Source organism: Bos javanicus, chromosome 2 (genome assembly GCF_032452875.1).
Source record: "Bos javanicus breed banteng chromosome 2, ARS-OSU_banteng_1.0, whole genome shotgun sequence".
In the NCBI taxonomy this organism is placed as follows: Eukaryota; Metazoa; Chordata; class Mammalia; order Artiodactyla; family Bovidae; genus Bos; species Bos javanicus.
The window spans coordinates 121,148,911-121,169,885 of NC_083869.1; the positions used below are offsets into that span (position 1 = coordinate 121,148,911).

At 42.0% G+C, this 20,975-nt stretch overlaps 1 protein-coding gene across 5 annotated transcripts; it reads left to right on the top strand.

Moving 5' to 3' along the window:
• The first annotated feature begins 1 nt into the window (after position 1).
• ZBTB8OS (zinc finger and BTB domain containing 8 opposite strand) lies at positions 2 to 14,853 on the top strand. Of its 5 annotated transcripts, XM_061389104.1 has the most exons (9): positions 2 to 86; positions 349 to 684; positions 7,236 to 7,260; positions 7,530 to 7,651; positions 7,864 to 7,946; positions 9,180 to 9,232; positions 10,679 to 10,715; positions 11,664 to 11,767; positions 12,429 to 14,853. In XM_061389104.1, exons 2-9 carry the CDS (start codon positions 588 to 590, stop codon positions 12,448 to 12,450), a joined length of 543 nt encoding a protein of 180 aa, XP_061245088.1. In that variant the 5' UTR covers positions 2 to 86; positions 349 to 587; the 3' UTR covers positions 12,451 to 14,853. The 5 variants fall into 5 exon arrangements, with proteins under 5 accessions (XP_061245088.1, XP_061245096.1, XP_061245104.1 ...); XM_061389112.1 differs by lacking the exons at positions 2 to 86; positions 349 to 684 and adding an exon at positions 93 to 283; XM_061389094.1 differs by lacking the exon at positions 2 to 86 and having other exon boundaries at positions 290 to 684.
• Positions 14,854 to 20,975: the final 6,122 nt, after the last annotated feature.

The window sequence follows — 20,975 nt, forward strand, 5'->3', positions numbered from 1 at the left end:
AGTCTCTTGCCGCGGGGCCGAGGCGCGCGCTCCGCCCCTGCCCCCACACGGACCCCAGCTGACTTCCTTCGCTTGCGCGCGCGCGGGTTGGTGAGAGTGAGCCGCCCGAGGTCACGTGAGCGGTTTAGGCCGCAAGCTCCGGGGGGGCAGCCATTTTCTTGAAGAGCGTTCAGCTAGCTACCCCTTGAAAGTAGGGCTTTGAATGAGAAATCTAGGATGTTTTCGGGTCTAGTTGGCCACGCTAGGGGTAAACTGGCAAGAAAGGCCTTTATTACACCTCGAGGTATCTTAATTCAAGTGTTGTCCTATTCCTAGATCCTCCAATATATTTGTTCCCTTACTTCTTAGGACTATTGATGAAGCACGTCCAGAAAATGGGTCCTTGGACTTTTAAAGAACTCCAAACGGCGAGACCTAGAACGGAAGTCGTAAGGGATTAAGGTTTAGGGGATTAAGTCCTCGAGGACGGCGTCCTAGCCCTTTAAGGGTGTCAGTCTAGGGGCGGAGTCTTGGGCGGATGTTGTAAGTCCGGGCTGAAGTCCGGATGATGAAGGGCGGAAGTTGAGCTTGGGTCCAAACCCGCAATCATGGCGCAGGAAGGGGAAGATGTAAGAGATTACAATTTGACTGAGGAGCAGAAGGCGATCAAGGCCAAGTATCCTCCAGTCAGTCGGAAGTACGAGTGTGAGTAGGTGGCTCACTTCTCTCCTTGCGGGAGGGCTCTGGCTCCCTCTTCCACTTTGCGCCTTAGGGTGGTTCAGGCATTACCCCGTTTCGCCCTGTGTGAATGCTCTTCTGAACTAATCCCGGGAAAGCTGAAACGCTGAAGAATAAAAACGCCTGGTCTAAGAGTCGGGAAACCTGGGCTCCCACATATATAATATCTTGAACTCTCCTTGTATATGCCTAGTCACATTTATCTTATGGGAATTTTTGTTGTTTAGTTGCTAAGTCCTGTCAGATTCTGCTACCTCAAGGACTGCTGCTGTCCAGAGCTCCCTTCCCCCCTCCCCCCATCTCCTGGAATTTGTTCAAATTTATGTCCATTCAGTCGGTGATGCTATGGAACAATCTAATCCTTTGCCCCCACCCCCCGATTTCTTTTTGCCTTCAATTTTCCCATCATCAGTGAAAGTCGCTAAGTCGTGTCGGACTGTTTGTAACCCCATGGATTATACAGTCCATGAAGTTCTCCTGGCCAGAATACTGGAGTGGGTAGCCTTTCACTTCTCCAGGAAATCTTCAGAACCCGAGGATGGAACCCAGGTCTCCCTCAATGCAGCTTTACCAGCTGAACCAGCAGGAAGCATCAGGGTGGTTTCCAGTGAGTTGGCTTGTTTGCACCAAGTGGCCAAAGTATTGGAACTTCAGCTTCAACTATAGTCCTTCCAATGAATATTCAGGGTTAATGTCGTTTAGAATTGACTGGTTTGATCTCCTTGCAGGCCAAGGGACTCCCAAGACCTTCTCCAGCACCACAATTCAAAAGCATCAATTCTCCTGCGCTCAGCCTTTATGGTCCAGCGCTCACATCCGTCCGTGTGTGTCCATAGTCGCTCAGTCTTGTCGACCCTTTGCAACCCCATGGACTGTAGTACACCACGTTCCTCTGTCCATGGGGATTCTCCAGGCAAGAGTTCTGGAGTGGGTTGCCATGCCCTCCTCCAGGGGATCTTCCCATCCCAGATCGAACCCAGGTCTCCCACATTGCAGGCAGGTTCTGAGCCACCAGGGAAGCCCCACATCCATAAAAGACTGCTGGAAAAACTATAGCTTTGTCTACACAGACCTTTGAGGGAGTTTTACTGGTGTGTTCATTGTGAAGATAACTGTGTTTTCAAGTGTTTCATGTAACCACCCCCATCCCCACCTATCTTCAACAATCCTGTAGTTAGAATGTGGCTAGGGTGGAGGACTCAGAAAGTTATAAGTAGAGGACTACTGTCTTACTTGTATCCTGTGTTAGTAAAAGGACCTGGTTTTGCCATTTGTAGCTTAGTGACTTTAGGCAAATCACATAACCTCTTTTTGCATTCTGTTCCTTCCTGTGAGGGCAAAATGAGATAATAATAAATGTAAAAATATAGTGCAGACTCTAAAGTTAGTCTATATAAATGTTAAATTGTTAGCCCTAAAGGTGGATGTGGTTTGGAGAGCACAAATTTGGCTCTTATTTCCCCTCTGAAGTTCTTTAATTTCACATTGTTCTCTGTATGCTGCTGTTTAGTTGCTAAGTCCTGTCTAACTCTTTGTGACCCCATGGACTATAGCCCACCAGGCTTCTTTGTCCATGGGTTTCCCAAGGAAAAATACTGGAGTGGGTTGATATTTCCTTCTCCAGGGGATCTTCCCAGCCCAGGTCTGGGAAAACCGGCTCCTGCTTGGCAGGCAGATTCTCTTATCACTGAGCCACCTGGGAAGGTCCTCTGTGTAGAGTACAACTATTTATCATAGCATACTAGGCTCTGTACTTTCTAGATCCTGTGTGTCTCCGTAGCTCATTTTTCTGTTCAAACAATTCAGTTACTCACTCAGTTCCAACTCTGCGGCCTCATGGACTGCAGCACACCAGGTTTCCTTGTCCATCACCAACTCCCAGAACTTGCTCAAACTCGTCAATCGAGTTGGTAATGCCATCCAACCATCTCATCCTCTGTCCCCTTCTCCTCCTGCCTTCAATCTTTCCTAGCATCGGGGTCTTTTCAAATGACTCAATTCTTCACATCAGGTAGTCGAGTTTCAGCTTCAGCATCAGCCCTTCCAATGAACATTTAGGACTGATTTCCTTTAGGATGGACTGGTTGGATCTCCTTGCAGTCCAAGGGACTCTCAAGAGTCTTCTCCAACACCACAGTTCAAAAGCATAAATTCTTCGGTGCTCAGCTTTCTTTATAGTCCAACTCTCACATCCATACATGACTACTAGAAAAACCATAGCCTTGACTAGACGGACCTTTGTTGGCAAAGTAACGTCTCTGCTTTTTAATATGCTGTCTAGGTTGGTCATAGCTTTTCTTCCAAGGAGCAAGTGTCTTTTAATTTCATGGCTGCGGTCACCATCTGCAGTAATTTTGGAGCCCAAGAAAATAAAGTCTGTCGTTTCCATTGTTTCCCCATCTAGTTGCCATGAAGAGATGGGATAGGGTGCTGTGATCTTTGTTTTTTGAATGTTAAGTTTTAAGCCAACTTTTTCACTCTTTCACTTTCATCAAGAGGCTCTTTAGTTCCTCTTCTCTTTCTGCCATAGGGTGGTGTCTGTCTGAGGTTTTTGATATTTCTCCCAGCAATCTTGATTCCAGCTTGTGCTTCATCCAGACTGGCATTTCTCATGATGTACTCTGCATATAAGTTAAATAAGCAGGGTGACAGCGTATAGCCTTGAAGTACTCCTCCCCCAATTTTGAACCAGTCTGTTGTTCCATGTCTGATTCTAATCATTGTTTCTTGACCTACATACAGATTTTTCAGGAGGCTGGTAAGGTGGTCTGGTATTCCCATCATTTTTCTCTTAGTTTTTTAAGAATTACCTATGATTCAGAATTCAAAAAGTATGACAGGTATGCGGTGAAAAGTCAGCTCTGATCCCAGGCCCCTTAGTCTTGCTTTCTAGATCAGCCAGTCATAACATTTTTATATGTGTACATGCAAAGATGTACTTTAATTTACTCAATTTCTAGTTGGTGGACATTTACATTTGTGCCATCTATGGGGTCGCACAGAGTCGGACACAACTGAAGTGACTTAGCAGCAGCAGCAGCTATTAGAAATAATGCAGCAGTGAATATAGCCGTACATCCATTGTTTGGCACATGTGCAAGTGTATCTGTAGAATAAATTTCCAAAAGTTACATTACTTTGGTAAAGGGTATCTGCATTCTATCAGTATTTTTAAAAATTGGAGTATAGTTGATGTACTGTGGATGCTTTGCTCAGTTGCTGAATCATGTCTGACTCTGTAACACCATGGGATGTAGCCCACTAGGCTCCTCTGTCCATGGGATTCTCCAGGCAAGAATACTGGAGTGGGTTACCATTTCCTCCTCCACGTGACCTTCCTGACCCAGGGATCAAACCCACACACATCTCTTGGGTCTCCTGCACTGGCAGATGGGTTCTTTACCAGTGTGCCAGGTGGAAAGCCCCTAGGTGATTCACAGTGTTGGTTACTTTCTGCTGCACAGTCAAGTGATTCAGTTATATATACACTCTTTTTGATACCTGCATTTTAAACTTCAATAATTATTGCAAACTCACTGTCTGTTGAAGTTTCACCAATTTATACTCTCACTAGCATTGTATGAGTATGTCTCTTTCCTCACACCCTGTGATATCATTCACTACAGTTTACTTTTGTTTGTTTGAGAGTTTTGTATAAATGGAATCACATAGTACACATTCTTTTGTATCTGGTGTCTTCACTGAGTATCACTGATAAATGTTAGACATTAAAGTGGTGAGTGGACTTTATTCAGTAATTATGGACAGCAGGGGAAAGAGCTGAGATCCCTTTGGATTTGTGCAGAGGAGACTGGACTTTTTAAAAGAAGAATGAGAGATGGGGGAGAGCAGGGGTTTCAGTAGAGACTAGAAATGAAAAATTACAAAAGCTTGGTCAGTGTAAATGTCATTGGAGTAGCAGTGTTTGCTAGCTGGCAGTTACCAAGTTAGAATTCTCTCCCACGGAGCCTGGGAGTTCTTCCTGATGATTACATTTCGGAGGAATGGGAAAGATACTTCTGAGTTGTAAGAGATAAATATTCACAGTCGTAAGCCCTTTTTAGTGAATGCTCTGAGAAAGGGAGGTCAAGGACCTATTGTCCGGGGTTGTCTCGGGACAAATGATAAATTCTCCTACAGTGTATAGCTTTCTCAGGCAGGCATTGTAACGGTGGGGCCACGATGATCCTAGGTACACAGGCTTAAGCTGCTAGAAGCCACACTAAAGCTGATCAGGTCTCTTAGTGCAGGGGTTTGGATGGAGATATGTGTGTGAGAGTTCTGCAGTTTTCACTTGATGTTTTTGAGACTCTTGTTAATGCACATATCACTAGTTCATGCTGCTTTATTGCTGAGCAGTGTGGCATAGTAATCCTCAGTTTATTTATTCATTCTCTTCATGAACATTGGGTTTTTAATTTGGGGGAATAAAGTTGCTGTGAACATTCTGCTATGTCCTTTTGTGGCCACATGCTTTCATTTCTCTAGCATTAAAATGTGTTGCTTTCCTTTAACTTGTTTGTCATCTCTGCTGGTCATTGAGCCCATTAGTGTCTAAAATGTACTGAGGCCTCAGTAGTATTTTGACTAAATCAGAGGTGAGCTTAAACCCTGAGTGTTACCAGAAGGAGATGTGTTATGATGTAAAGGGCACTAAACTGGGAGTCAGAAAATCTCAATTCTAGTCCCAACTCTAATCAGCAGTATGGTCCTGAACAAGTTATACAATCTCTCAGGATTTCAGGTTTCTTCTTTAATTGAAGGATTTCTGTTAAATGGTCTCTGAGGTTTCATTCTAGCTTGAATATTCTATGATCCTAAGTAGGAAGAATTGATGGAAGTCAGGGTTAAGAGTGAAGAATAGACTCTGAAATATTAAAATAACAGATTCAGTGAGACTATCAGGAAAAAGCTTGTAATACATATTGTGGAGTTTACTTTTCAAAACTATTTTACTGACCAAGGATATCATGAGGATTCCTTCAAATGCAAGAAAGTAACAAATATAAAACTTGACTCTTGTTAAAAATAAAAGCCTGTTTTGTCTGGGATTTGGCTAGCTGTTCATGAAAAGGTGAGACTGGGAAATCTGGAATTTTATATCTTTGATGATGTAGTTTCTAGAATTTTGGTCATTTATGAACAGAGGAGCCTGGCAGGCTACAGTTTATGGGGTTGCAAAGAGTCAGACTAAAATCATGGCATCCAGTCCCATCATTTCATGGCAAATAGATGGGGAAACAATGGCTGACTTTATTTTTCTGGGCTCCAAAATCACTGCAGATGGTGATTGCAGCCGTGAAATTAAAAGACACTTGCTCCTTGGAAGGAAAGTTATGATCAACCTAGAAAGCATATTAAAAAGCAGAGACATTACTTTGCCAACAAAGGTCTGTCTAGTCAAGGCTATGGTTTTTCCAGTAGTCATATATGGATGTGAGAGTTGGACTGTGAAGAAAGCTGAGTGCTGAAGAATTGATGCTTTTGAACTGTGGTGTTGGAGAAGACTCTTGAGAGTCCCTTGGACTGCAAGGAGATCCAACCAGTCCATCCTAAAGGAGATCAGTCCTGGGTGTTCATTGGAAGGACTGATGCTGAAGCTGAAACTTGAATACTTTGGCCACCTGATGTGAAGAGTTGACTCATTTGAAAAGATCCTGATGCTGAGAAAGATTGAGGGCAGGAGGAGAAGGGGATGACAGAGGATGAGATGATTGGATGGTATCACCGACTCAATGGACACAGGTTCGAGTACACTCCAGGAGTTGGTGATGGACAGGGAGGCCTGGCATGCTGCGGTTCATGGGGTCGCAAAGAATTGGACACGACTGAGCGACTGAAATGAACTGAAAGAGTCAGACATGACTGAGCACTAACACACACACAAGTAGATATTAGGAAAGATATTGATTTGTTTTGTTGGGGAATGTAACTAATAACAGGAAATGGCATTTGTTTATTGAGAAACTATGAGGTATTAGTGAAGTAGGAAATGGCAACCCACTCCAGTATTCTTGCCTGGAAAATTCCATGGACAGAGGAGCCTGGTGGGCTACAGTCCATGGAATTGCAGAGTCTAACATGACTGGGCACTTTTTAGATCACCTAGAAGACTGCAGGGCATGTGGGATCTTAGTTCCTCAACCAGAGATTTAACCTGTGTGTGGAGGCCTAATAACTACTGGACTGCCAGGGAATTCTCATCATTCATTTAAATATAAATCTTGGCTTTAAAAGAAATAACCCTTTATCATCAATATGCTAATGTTATATAACTATTCTATTACTTATATTAGTTCATTTAATATTAATTGAATAATAACCAAAGGCTTAGAAATTTTTAAAAATAAACCTTAACAATGACAACTTTTGTGTAAATGATTAGTGGAAGGTGGATGGTCAACCTACATTTTCTTGTTCTTCAAGAATGATATTCTTAATAATAATCTAGAGTCATTTTCTTGTGATTTGCAAGTCAAGTCTAGTTACTTATTATTGTTTTTTCCTCTCTCCCTCAGATTTGGATCATACAGCCGATGTCCAGTGAGTAGAGCTGGAGTTTATGCCTTTGAAATCGTGTGCCTAACACAGGAAGACTGATCTTTTAATCTTGCAGTCCCTAGTTTTAATTTTTCTCCTCTGTTTTGGTTTCTTTAGAACATGAAAATGGTGGTTCAAAAGCACCTGGTTTCAGTGTCATTAAATTGATTGAGGCCTTTGCTTTTGCATTTACAGTGTTGATTTTACTTTGCTGTCGAGTTTTCTGTCTTGCAGTGAATCATATTACACAAGGCATGAATGCATTTCTTTAGGTTACATGCTTGGGGAGACACTCTGGAGGAAGCTTTTGAACAATGTGCAATGGCTATGTTTGGTTACATGACAGATACTGGGACTGTGGAGCCCCTGCAAACAATAGAAGTAGAAACCCAAGGTAATCAATTTGTTCACAAGGAAGAAATTGTTATACAAGGATTCAGATGCTATATAATTTCAGTATACACTTACAGGAGGTACAAAAAGTTGATTGTGAGCTTGTTCTTTCAAGGAGCCTAAGAAATTTATTGCACTGTAAAATTCCAACAAGTTTTCAGAGATGAGAATTATTAAACACCGTTCTTTATGGTTCTTTCTGACCCTGGGTAGGCGATGACTTACAATCTCTTCTGTTTCACTTTCTGGATGAGTGGCTTTATAAATTCAGTGCTGATGAATTCTTCATACCCCGGGTAAGCAAGTTTTTCTTTTTTACTGAACAAATGCATTTTGAGTCCATATTTTAGAGTAAAACTAGTGGTTTAAAACAGAACATTCTATTTAAAATAGAATATATGATGTAAAATGAAACAGTTCAGATATGTAAGATGATGTCATGCAGAAATTATGGTGACCATAGGCTCTTCTTGGTTAACCTGAGTTTGCCTATGTATGTGCGTCTTGTATTTAGATCTCATACACTGGTCACTCACTGTATCTTGAGTCAGAAGAATGCACATACTCTCTTCTCTGTCGGCATGTTTTATGTCTCTCAAGTTTGAGCTTTTTAAATGTTCGTCCATAAGTTCCTCTTGTCCCATTTGATATTTAGCAGGTCTGCTGTGTTATTATTGTTATTTAGTTGTTCAGTGGTGTCTGACTTTTTTCTCGAAAAAGTAACCTGCCAGCTCTTCTGTCCATGGGATTTCCCAGGCAAGAATACTGGAGTGTGTTGCCATTTCCTTTTTCAGGGGATCTTCCTGACCCAGGGATCAAACCTGTCTCCTGCATTGCAGGCTAATCTTTACCCCTGAGCCATTGGTGCTTTTAGGGAATTCCCTGGCAGTCCACTAGTTAGGACTCTGTACTCTCACTGCTGATGGCCCTGAGATCCTGCAAGCTGTGCGGTACAGCCAGAAGAAGAATAAAACAGTGCTTTTGGTTTCCTTAACGTGGAAAGGGAAAAGCCTAACGGAGGTTACTTTTTGCCATCAGCCTCTAGAAGGGAACACCTCTCCAGCCTTATTGTTTCTAACACACCTGGCCTTCCTTGCTCCATAATTCCTCCATTCACTCCCTTACCAGCTCCACTACATATATTCTTCTAACTGGGTCATTTGTCCTACAGAGTTCAAGAGCCTGTAATATTATATAAAAATAGGCGGAGCGTTTTATCACCTCTAAATACATAAAGCTGAAAAAAACCCCAGAATGATTGAAATCCTAGGTCATCCTCCACTACGTATCTTACAGAAAAATTCTCGTGACTTATACTTTAAATTGTACATTTTCAATAATACCTCCCTTGAATGGGTAAGAAAAAGCCTTATTTTCTTAAAATACATAGTTTGTTATTAACATTTTAATTTTCTTTGCTTCAAAGAAGTTATATGCTATTATCTTGGAAAAGTGATAACCTTGACATGTTTTAATAGATGGTCTATTATGAATGTCTATTAAAATTAAAAACACTTTTTCTTCTTTAGGAAGTCAAAGTACTTAATATCGACCAAAGAAATTTCAAAATACGGTCAATTGGGTAAGTTTTGAAAACCTTTTAAGTCACAGGTCATGTAAAATGTTAAGTTGCAGTCTTCAGTGTACTCAGTGAGCAGGAAGACAAACAGAAACATTAAATCAGGAGACCAGTTGCATCCCTATAGGGCTTTGCAGGTTAAGCTTGGTGAGCCACCTAGGAGCAAGGGTTCACCTCAGCTTTGGAGGACCAGAAACTTGTCAGAACACAGGTGATTTGGATTGGTAAACAATTCCCAATTTGTGATTTTTAACACACAAAAATATATCACTGATGGATGGCGCAGATATGTGCGTACAACCTAGCTTGGTGATGAGAAATGCTGATGTAGCCTTTCTTATAGATCCTCACACCTAGACTCCATTCAAACCAGTTCCTTCCATTAACAAGTTATACTTTTCCTTCCTGAGTTTGCAAACTCTTGATTAGGGCACTTTGATTGGATTTCGTGTTTTCCAAGTTTCTTCAGTCATCTAATGATATCTTTTAGGTTACTTTTGTATAAAACTTAGCTTTTCCATTTTATGTTGAATTTTTTACATCTCTTTTGTAAAGTGAGATCTTTTATTATCTCCTACTCCCCCCTTTTTTTTAATGAGTAAGAAAACAGAGTTGTCCAAGGGTAATTAGCTGATAAATAGTTGAACAGAGTTTTAAAACTGTGCTCTTTCTGGTACTGCTACTGCTTTTACTACTGTGAACTTCAGCTACTTTAGTGTTGAAGGGAGAGAGGATACTCATCTCAAGTTCTAGGAGCGTGAGTAGCCTTCTAGGGCCTACCAGGTACATACCATGGCCATTTTTTGAGAAGTCATAAAATACAAACTTAAGTTCAGATCGTATTATGAAATCTTGTATTTTGCCTTTATGGTGCTCAGACCTGCTTTTTACAATGGAAGATATTATTTAATCAGTTCTATAGCCCTGAGTACAGTGAAAATTTTGAACATGCTCCTCTATTATGAACCAGTATTCATTAAACAATGTTATTGAGAATCTACCTATGTACACTGTACTATGACATCAACCTTGTTGAAAGGGATATCGTACAAGTTCAGTAGCTATATCTGCTGACCATCAAACTGAAATTTATAGCTCCTTTCTCCCTCATCCCTTTGTGCTTTCTAGTATCTTATGTGTGTGTGCTCAGTTGTGCCCGATTCTTTGTGATCCCATGGTCCGCAGCCTGCCAGGCTCCTCTATCCATGGAATTTTCCATGTAAAATTACTGGGATGGGTTGCCACTTTGTCCTCCAGGGATCTTCCTGACCCAGGGATCGAATCCACATCTCCTGCATCACCTGCATCAGCAGCCGGTTTCTTTAACACTGAGCCACCCGGGAAGTCTGTATCTTAACCACATTTATAAGGCTTATCTTAAAACGTATAAAGAGAGAATAAATGTTGAATCCTGGAAATCTTAATCACGTTTTACTCCTTCTTCTCAAGGTGGGGAGAAGAATTCTCATTGTCTAAGCACCCTCAGGTATGTTTTAAAATCCAGCCATTTAAAAATATTTTATTTGACCTTTACCATAAAAAAGTCAGTGTATGTTACAGTTAACTTACTAGTTCTCATAAGTCAGTATAAACTCCTAAATTTTTCCCAGACTAATATGACCTGTCTGGACATGTTATGTTAAAACCCTGCAATTTCTGATTTGGAAGATTAGGAGTCTGCCTCGGGCTATAGGGTCAGGTTTGTTACAGAGTGTTTTGGGGCTGAAGAGTCCCTTTCCCTTTTTGAGCTTTCATGTCTTTCCCTGTAATGAAGATGTTGGATTGGATGTTCTCTAAACATCCAATGTTTTGGATACTAGAAAGCCTGAGAAAAAGGAGTTCTCTTTTGTGCTTCTCCAGATTCAGTATTTGCCAGTGTATTTGGCTTCACTGTGTACTAGTCAAATCTCTTTGAATCGGGGTAGGCTGTTTTTTTCCTGTTTTCTGCTTTGTGGACTGATAACAATAGAAGAGCAACTACTTTACTCATATATAGCACTAAACAGCCATGGACAACACCTAAATGAATGAATGTGAATGTGTTCCAGTAAAGTGTTTTTTTTCACTCCCCTCCCCTGACTACCATTTAGAAATGTAAAAGCTGTTCTTACAATTGGGGCTTACATTTATGTGTGGAGCTATACAAAAATAGGTGGGAGGCCAATTTGACCTTTAATTTGTAGTTTGCTGACCCCTGTGTTTAGTCCAAGAAAACTTAAATATGTTGGGGTTGACTGAGAAATCATTTAGTAGCTTCCAGCAGCTGCAGTAGCATTTCTTCAATGTAATAAAATGAAGCTTCGTGAGAGAGCCTCGGGGCAGAGAAACTTAAGAAGAATAGAAACCAGTAGAGGTGGAGCATGTGGATTGAAAACAAGTTATTTTTATAATATAAATTACAGTAGCATTTTCTTTTGAACATATTATGTTTAAGATGCCTGCTGCTGCTGCTGCTGCAAGTCGCTTCAGTCGTGTCCGACTCTGTGTGACCCCATATACGGCAGCCCACCAGGCTCCCCCGTCCCTGGGATTCTCCAGGCAAGAACACTGGAGTGGGTTGCCATTTCCTTCTCCAATGCATGAGAGTGAAAAGTGAAAGTGAAGTCGCTCAGTCGTGTCCGACTCCCAGCGACCCCATGGACTGCAGCCTACCAGGCTCCTCCATCCATGGGATTTTCCAGGCAAGAGTACTGGAGTGGGGTGCCATTGCCTTCTCCAAGATGCCTATTAGATATCTAAATAGAGATATTGGATAACAGTAGGCATTTGTCTGTAGGATGGCTGCTATTCAGAGAAGGGAATAGGCTGAGTTCCCAGGGCCCAGGCTAGACAGTACAGAAGAGGAAGCCCTAAGAAGGAGCCCTGACCCAAACAATAAAAAAGCTTTGTGTTCTTAGAGTCAACCCATTTGGTAAACGTAAAGGCTGGTGCCCAGAGGGGTGAGACAGCCTCTGGTCCAGGTGCAAACAAGCCAGGACTATCGTGTGCTCCATCTCCTGAGTCTAGGCCAGTGCTTTCTCCTGTGCACATTTGTCTCTCATTTGTACTGGTTCAGTGGGTAATACTATACTCGTTTGATAACTGATTGTTTCATATGAGTTTTTCAGAATAACATTAAAAGTTTGACTTTCTGCCAATTGTTACTAGAGTTAATGGTTCTGATTTCAGTGTCTTTTTTTTTCTTTAACCCCAACTTTAGGGAACTGAAGTCAAAGCAATAACGTACTCAGCAATGCAAGTCTATAATGAAGAGAAGCCAGAAGTTTTTGTGATCATTGACATTTAAGATACCAAAAAAAAAAAGAGAGATTCCTATGAAGAACTGTTTTTTTCTCTTCCTTTTGACAAGATACCATGATATAAACTCTACATGGAGAATTTATATATGGAGTTTTGCAGAACAGAAATTTTTGACTTAAAGTGTGACTTTCAGAAATGGAAAATCAAGGTACAGCCTTGGTCTTGTTACCCAAACAGTCAAATTTTAAATAAGTCTCTAAGTGGCAAGCATGGCTCCTCCTTCGTTGATTCCCCTTTGTAGCAGCAGGTGCTTTACACCTTTCCAACGGAATGCAAGTCCTCCAGCCTGGTCCCAAGAACGATCATTGACATAAGAGCAGCCCGAGAGACTCTGAAGCCCCTGTACTCTTACTGACTGCACCTTGGAGAAAATGTAATTTGAGAAATCCTACAGCCAGTATTTTGCTTTTCTTCCAAAGTGGTTAACACATATATTTTCTATATGTACATTAAAAGAGGTGGTGTTTTGGATTGCTATGGGACAGAGCCCAATCCTGTACTCCAGTTGGTTTTCTTAGATGAAATAATTATATTTGAACAATTGGAAGGCTTTTCTAGAAACAGTCCTGATTTACTTTCACTTTTTTTTTTTTAGCACTGATATACTGACACTTTTTCCCGTAAGATAAAACCTGATTCATATACAAATGGGCCTTTCTTTCTAACATACAATTTTATATTAAAGCCAGTATATTTATACAGTTAGAGAAAAGAATTTTTTAAAGTTTCTTTGGTTTTTAAAAATTCCCTAAGCTCTTCATTTCTAAGAAGACAAGAGGCCAGGAAAACAACTTTAAAATGATCTGAACTTTTTGAAGTAGATAACTTTGAAAAAATCAAACTGCTTTCATTTGACTTGCAATATTATTCCATTCTCTGTTCATGGATTGAGGTATTCTTCCTTGCAAAGTTGCTATTTATTCACATGTTAGTGAGAAAAGATTACCACTGGGTGGTGTCAAATATCATTACAGTGTGCTGAACTTGATCTAAAAGAAGATGGTCTGTGAGCTTTCTAAGTGTTCTGTCTGAGCACCACCTTGTTTTTCTCCGGGGATTTAGCACAAAGACAAGGTCGAGAGCCTATGGTGTGGATAGTTAGCTTTTCAAGGATCACTGAGGTAGCACTCCTTCACCTTTCTTAGTCTCAGGCACATTTTGTATGTTTATTGATTGGCGTCACCAAGCGGCTTTCAGGATCTTAGTTCATTCTAGCTCAAGTCACTCTTCCACACTGCCTCCCTAACTACTCAAGGTTCAGGGGTCTTTGAACTTAAGCCTCTCTACTTAGCTTTAAAGCTTTAGGCTTCCCAGTTGGCTCAGTGGTTAAAAAAAAAAAAAAAAAAGTTGCCTGCCACTGCAGGTGAAGCAGGAAATTTGGGTTTGATCCCTGGAGAAGGAAATGGCAACCCACTCCAATATTCTTGCCTGGGAAATCCCAGAGGAGTCTGGCGGGCTACAGTCAATGAGGTCACAAAAGAGTCGGACACGACTTAGCGACTAAACAACAGCAACGAAAGATTTGCAGGCTTATTCAGTTTCACTTGTTTGATGTTCACTAGTCTAGATGACACATAATACACGTTACGACTCAGTGGTCAGTGGACTGAGTCTCTTAGAGCGCCGTCACTTTTAGCAGAGACCGCAGATGAGCTGCTTGAGCACGTCCATAAGAACGCTAGAACTGCAGGTCACAAGCTTCGATTCCTAGCCTTTGCTCTCCTGCTTGACCGTGAGCCCATGTCCTCATCTATGTATGAAAGGTGTGCATTAGTGATTCCTCCGTTTCTTTCCAGTTTTAAATGTCTGTGATCTAGTAATATATTTTAAACAACTGAGCTGAGGAAGAGAAGATACCTGGAACGGCTGGAACAGTTGTTTGCCTGAAAGGTCCAAATCACGCCATCTAGGTCTGCTACTAGTCAGACAGCCATTGTCATGGTACAGTGGTGTGTAACGTGGCAGCAGCAACTTGAGGAAAGCAACGGTAGTGATGTCATGACTTTTTCTCACTGATGCCTTGGCTAAGTGGTTGCATGTGCCTACAACCACTCCTGTCAGTTCTCTTTCCACCTTGCTGTTACCATGTGGGCTCTGGCAAAGGATGTTCAAGAAGAAAAAGTGGGAAAATAGTTTATACCCTCCTGGAAGTTGGGGAAGTGCCCCTTGGAGACTAGAATTCTGCCCCTTTCTGCAGTCTGAGCTTCAGAAGGTTTGGGAAATTCCAGACAGACTGAGAATTGAGTTTCTTCATCTAAAAAATCAGGAAGTTGGAAAAGATACTCTCTGAAAGCTCCTTCCAGAATAAACTTATTCAGCACTTAGTGACTGTAGTAATTGATCAGTTATTAATATTTCCCATATAATACACTCTGTGTTTTGTTACCTGTGAAATGAACAAATACTTAATGTTGAATTCTGGACATGCAAGGAAGTCCTCTTAGGACTTTCTGTTGGCCCTCTTAGGGCCAACATATTTATTTTGTCATAAATACATATCCAGTTCTCCTCTGTACAAACATTTTTCCAGATGCTTTTAGTATGTTACCCATTTGTCCTTTCAACAATTCTATGTGTAGTACAGTTGCCCTACACTTGACAAATAAGGAGATTAGTGACACCTAAACCCCCTGGCTAGTAGAGGCAGACTGGGGACTTCAGACACTATGCACTGTCATTATACAATATCCTTTAATATATAACAAATCACATTCATTTTCTATGCTTGTGATCCAGGTGATAGCCCTGTGAGGTTAGTACAATAACTTTTACTTCTCACATTTTACATATAAGGAAACACTTCACACTTGGGCAGTGCTTGTAAGGTAGAACTCAAAAATAGATGATAGATCATGGCTGTCTCATTTTCTTTGACACGTACTCTAAAAGTTCAAAAACCAATGTTATTTAGTAAAAATATTTTGACAAATCTAATATCAGAACAAGTCAGTAGAAAATAGTGGATTTATATATTTTTTTCACACTGCCAAATAAATACACCGCTGTGTGTTCTATCTCTGGCTTGGGAAGATCCCCTGGAGAAGGGCATGGCAACCCATTCCAGTATTCTTGTCTGGAGAGTCCCATGGACAGAGGAGCCTGGTGGGGTTACAGTCCGTGGGGTCGCAGAGTTGGACACAAATGAAGTGACTTAGCATGCATGTGTGTTTTTTAAACTACCTCCAGATATAAGCTTTAACATTAGAGTCACGAGTTCACATCCTAACCCTGTCACTTGCTAGCTGTATGACTTTGGGAAATTTCTCGAACCTGTCCGAGGCTCAGTTTAACTCTGAAATGGAGATAGTAACCACTCATGGGCCAGGTGCCCTCAGCTTTGCTACCATAGTGAAGAATCCTGTTTTGTGGACTTCGCTGGTAGTCCAGTGGTTAAGAATCCACCTACCAGTGAAGGGGACACAGGTTCAGTCTCTGGTCTGGGAAGATTTCACATGCCGTGGGCCAGCTATGCCCATGAGCCACAACTACTGAAGCCTGACGACTCTAGAGCCTGTGCTCCACAAGAGAAGCCACCGCAATGAGAAGCCCACGAACGGCAACTAGAGAGTAGCCCCCCTTACCACAACCAGAGAAAATTCTGCTCAGCAGCGAAGACCCAGTACAGCCAGAAATAAATATTTTGTAAAAAGAATCTTATTCTGTAAAAGAAGAGAAGGGGAGTCATTTTGGAATTATACTTGGAGCTCTGGAATTTAAACACTGCTGTGGTAACATTTTTATTTTGAGGATTTTGGGAGTGCAGTGGTTAACAGCACAAACTGGAGCCAAATCACAGGGGTGGAAGTGCTGTTTCCTCCGGTCACTGTCTAACTTGGGGCATGTTGGTGAACCTCTGTGTGCTTTAATTTCCAAACTGTAACTGGTGAAGGGTTGTTGAGAGAATTAAATGAATGTATACACATAAAGAAGAACTGACTTTTTTGAAGAGACCCTGATGCTGGGAAAGATTGAAGGCGGGAGGAGAAGGGGATGACAGAGGATGAGATGGTTGGATGGCATCACCGACTCAATGGACATGAGTTTGAGTCAACCCCGGGAGTTGGTGATGGACAGGGAGGCCTGGCGTGCTGTGGTTCATGGGGTCGCAAAGAGTCGGACACCACTGAGCGACTGAACTGAACTGAACTGATACATATAAAGCTCAAGACAGTGTCTGACACAGTAATGCTAAGTGAGGGCTAGTACTATTACTGGGACAAGCTTAAATGCTAACAGCCCCCTTACTTTTTCACCTTAATTTTTTTGGAAGTCCAGAACAGAAAAAAACAAACAAACAGTGCTTGGTTAGGGGGTGTGACCAGCCTAAGGACAACTCTGGCAGCCAGTGCCGTTCCAGAGTCTGTTAATTCAGAAGGGAAAACAAAGCCACTCCCTTCTGTCTTTCCTTCTGCCTTCTCTCTTCCGCTTTTTAGTTTTCTTTCTTCCATATCTGAGTTGAGCTGTTTTCAAAAGTTGTGCCTGTCCCTTTAAGCCAAGCTAGGTGCCTTCTACAGGACTCCCTTCCATTGATTGTCCCTTCCCGATTTCCTTGCAGGTTCCAGTATTAACCCTTCAAGGGCTGTGTCACAATGAGAAGAAAGATGAATCGATTACATGGTATCTTCCTTTTCTTTTTTATGGATGTTCCCAAGGGCCTGCCCAGTGTTCTCAGAACCAGTGCAGCCTATCCACCAAAGTTCATACCACACAACTCATCAGTTCCTACCTTTGAATTCTTGTCCAGATTCTTTTTCTCTTTGTTTTTATACACTTTTAAGATATTCACATACCATACAATTCATCCATTAAACCCAATTCAGTGGCTTTTAGTATAGTCACAGTTGTGCAGCCATCACCATGATCAACTTTAGCACATTTTCCCCTAAAAAGAAAGTTGCTACCTTTTAAGCAGTAACCCCCCAGATCAGCCCTCCTAGTCCTAGGCAATCACCAAGTAATCTACTTTCTGTTCTGCAAATCCGTCTAACCTGTTGCCCAGATTCTTACCTACCAATCTTGTCCTTTTTTTTTTTTTTTAATATAATTGGAAATTCACCTCTTAGAAGCTATTTGGATTCATCCCACCTGTTTGATAACCACTCTCTGAGTCCTCTTATTTCCAGTGAAATACTGAAAGTGAAAGTGGCTCAGTGGTGTCCGACTCTTTGCGACCTCATGGGCTATGAGTTCATGGAATTCTCCAGGCCAGAATACTGGAGTGAGTAGCCTTTCTCTTCTCCAGGAGATCTTCCCAACCCAGTTGTCCCACATTGGTGGGAGATTCTTTACAAACTAATCCACAAGGGAAGCCTAAGAATACTGGAGTGGGTGGTCTATCCCTTCCCCAACAGATCTTCCCAACCCAGGAATCAAACCGGGGTCTCCTGCATTGCGGGTGGATTCTTCACCAACTGAGCTACCAGGGAAGCCCAGTGAAATCTTCAGACATTTTAAACTATGAATACAAACTTCATAAAGTTCCTTAAGTCAGTTAATATATGTAGTAGTCAACTCCCTTTTCATGTTGCAAGCATCTTAAGGAGCAAGAGAACTGGCTTCTGTTTTTTTGTACCTTCCGGCTTTTAATGGTCTGTTTTAGTGATGCAATGGCACCCCACTCCAGTACTCTTGCCTGGAAAATCCCATGGACGGAGGAGCCTGGTAGGCTGCAGTCCATGGGGTCGAGAAGAGTCAGACACGACTGAGCGACTTCACTTTCACTTTTCACTTTCATGCATTGGAGAAGAAAATGGCAACCCACTCCACTGTTCTTGCCTGGAGAATCCCAGGGACGGGGGAGCCTGGTGGGCTGCCGTCTATGGGGTTGCACAGAGTCGGACACAACTGAAGTGACTTAGCAGTTAGTGATGCTTCCAGTTCTTCCTGATTCCAAAGCCGTTGGTGATATGCTTCTTAGGGAGAGATCTTTAGTGTGTTTTTATATCCAAATTCCAAGTTCTTGTTTCTATCAGCAGTACCCTTATCCCCCCACAGCTTACATTGGCATTTACTTGAACTCCTCTTAGATTTCTATCCCCTGTGCTCAGCTATTTGCTAGTTTTCCTTAGTTATAGGTCATTTCTCTTGTCCTTCCCTTGTATTTCCTAATTGGATGTTCTTTCCACTATTTAAAGTGTAGTTTCAAAGTCATCTTTTTTTTTCTTTCAAATATAAGTAGTGTTGCATGTTGGCGTTAAAGACCATTTTTGTTATCTATGTTTGTTTTTGAGTAAAAACAAAATTTAAAAATGTGATACTCTTCCTGCTTAAATTCTTTGTCTGAATTCCACCTAGGAATCTGAGAGCTTGGAAGAGACAGCAGATGGCAGATACTGAGACATTGGTTGAATAAATGGATGTACCTCTGGCACTTGGCACTTTCTACCACACATCATCATTGACCATATATATATATATGTCTCTCTGGAATGTAAAGTTACTCCAGGACTTTCCCTTGCATGTGACAGGGGTTCCCAAAGTCATTATAAATGCCTCATTTTCCAATATGTGGATATTTATATCTATGGCTTCCCAGGTAGCTCAGTGGTAAAGAATCCACCTGCAAATGCAGGAGAAGCCGGTTTGTTCCCCGGGTCAGGAAGATCTCCTGGAGAAAGAAATGGCAACCCACTCCAGTATTCTTGCCTGGAAAATTCCATGGACAGAGGAGCCTGGTGGGCTACAGTCCATGGGGTGGCAAAGGGTCAGACACGACTGAGTGACCGAGTAAACACACACAGTTACCTAAAGGTAGGACTCAAGGCCTCTGCTTCCAGTTTCCTTCTTGAAACATCCTAACTTTCTAAACTTGGCCAAGACTTTTCAGCACTCTAGGCCTCAGTTTCTTCATCTACCATATTAACCTACCTCACCTGGCCGTCAGGCTAAAACATTTGTTGCTCAGTGTATCTCTTTAAGAGTTATGATCCCACCTCTCCCAGCGGGGAGGCCAAGCGCGCCGTCCCCTACCGGTGAGAGGAGGGTGGAGGGGTGGCAGTGGGGTGGGGTGGGGCGCGCGAGGGGCAGGGGAGCCCAAGGCACTGATGGGCTGTGATCCACAGACCCCATTAAGGGAACGGAAAGTGAGGGTAAAGCACACTAGCTCCCCCTGGCGGTATTGGGCCAAAACGACAGAAACGACGTTTTGTTAAGCTTAAACACGACTGAATGATCTCTGTTGGTTTCCAAGGGAAACCATTCAATATCACAGTAATCCAAGTCAGTAATCCCCAGCCAGTAATGCTGAAGAAGCTCAGGTTGAACGGTACTATGAAGACCTACAAGACCTTCTAGAACTACCATTCAAAAAGATGTCCTTTTCATTATAGGAGACTGGAATGTAAAAGTAGAAAGTCAAGAGATACCTGGATTAACAGGCAAATTAGCCTTGGAGTACAAAATGAAGCAGGGCAAAGACTAACAGAGTTTTGCCAAGAGAATGCACTGGTCATAGCAAATACCCTCTTTTAACAACACAAGAGATGACTCTACACATGGACATCACCAGAAGGTCAATACCAAAATCAGATTGATTATATGGCTCTATATGGTCAGCAAAAACAAGACTGGGAGCTGACTGTGGCTCAGATCATGAACTCATTATTGCCAAATTCAGACTTAAATTGAAGTAGGGAAAACCACCAGACCATTCAGGTATGACCTAAATCAAATCCCTTACGATTATATAGTAGAAATGACAAATAGATTCAAGGGATTAGATCTGATAGACAGAGTGCCTGAAGAACTATGGGAGGAGGTTCATGACATTGTACAGGAGGCAGTGATCAAGACCATCCCCAAGAAAAAGAAACATAACAAGGCAAAATGGTTGTCTGAAGAGGCCTTACAGATAGCTGAGAAAAGAAGAGTGCAAAAGGCAAAGGAGAAAAAGAAAGATATACCCATCTGAATGCAGAGTTCCAAAGAATAGCAAGGAGACGTAAGAAAGCCTTCCCCAGTGATCAGTGCAAAGAAATAGAGGAAAACAATAGAATGGGAAAGACTAGAGATTGCTTCAAGAAAATTAGAGATACCAAGGAAACATTTCATGCAAGTTCAGTTCAGTTCAGTTACTCGGTAGTGTCCGATTCTTTGGGACCCCCACGGACTGCAGCACGCCAGGTCTCCCTGTCCATCACCAACTCCTGGAGCCCACCCAAACCCATGTCCATCGAGTCGGTGATGCCTCCAACCATCTCATCCTCTGTTGTACCCTTCTCCTCCTGCCCTCAATCTTTCTGAGCATCAGGGTCTTTTCAAATAAGTCAGCTCTTCGCATCAGGTGGCCAAAGTATTGGAGTTTCAGCTTCAACATCAGTCCTTCCAATGAATATGCAGGACTGATGTCCTTTAGGATAGACTGGTTGCATCTCCTTGCAGTCCAAGGGACTCTCAAGAGTCTTCTCCAACACCACAGTTCAAAAGCATCAATTCTTTGGCGCTCAGC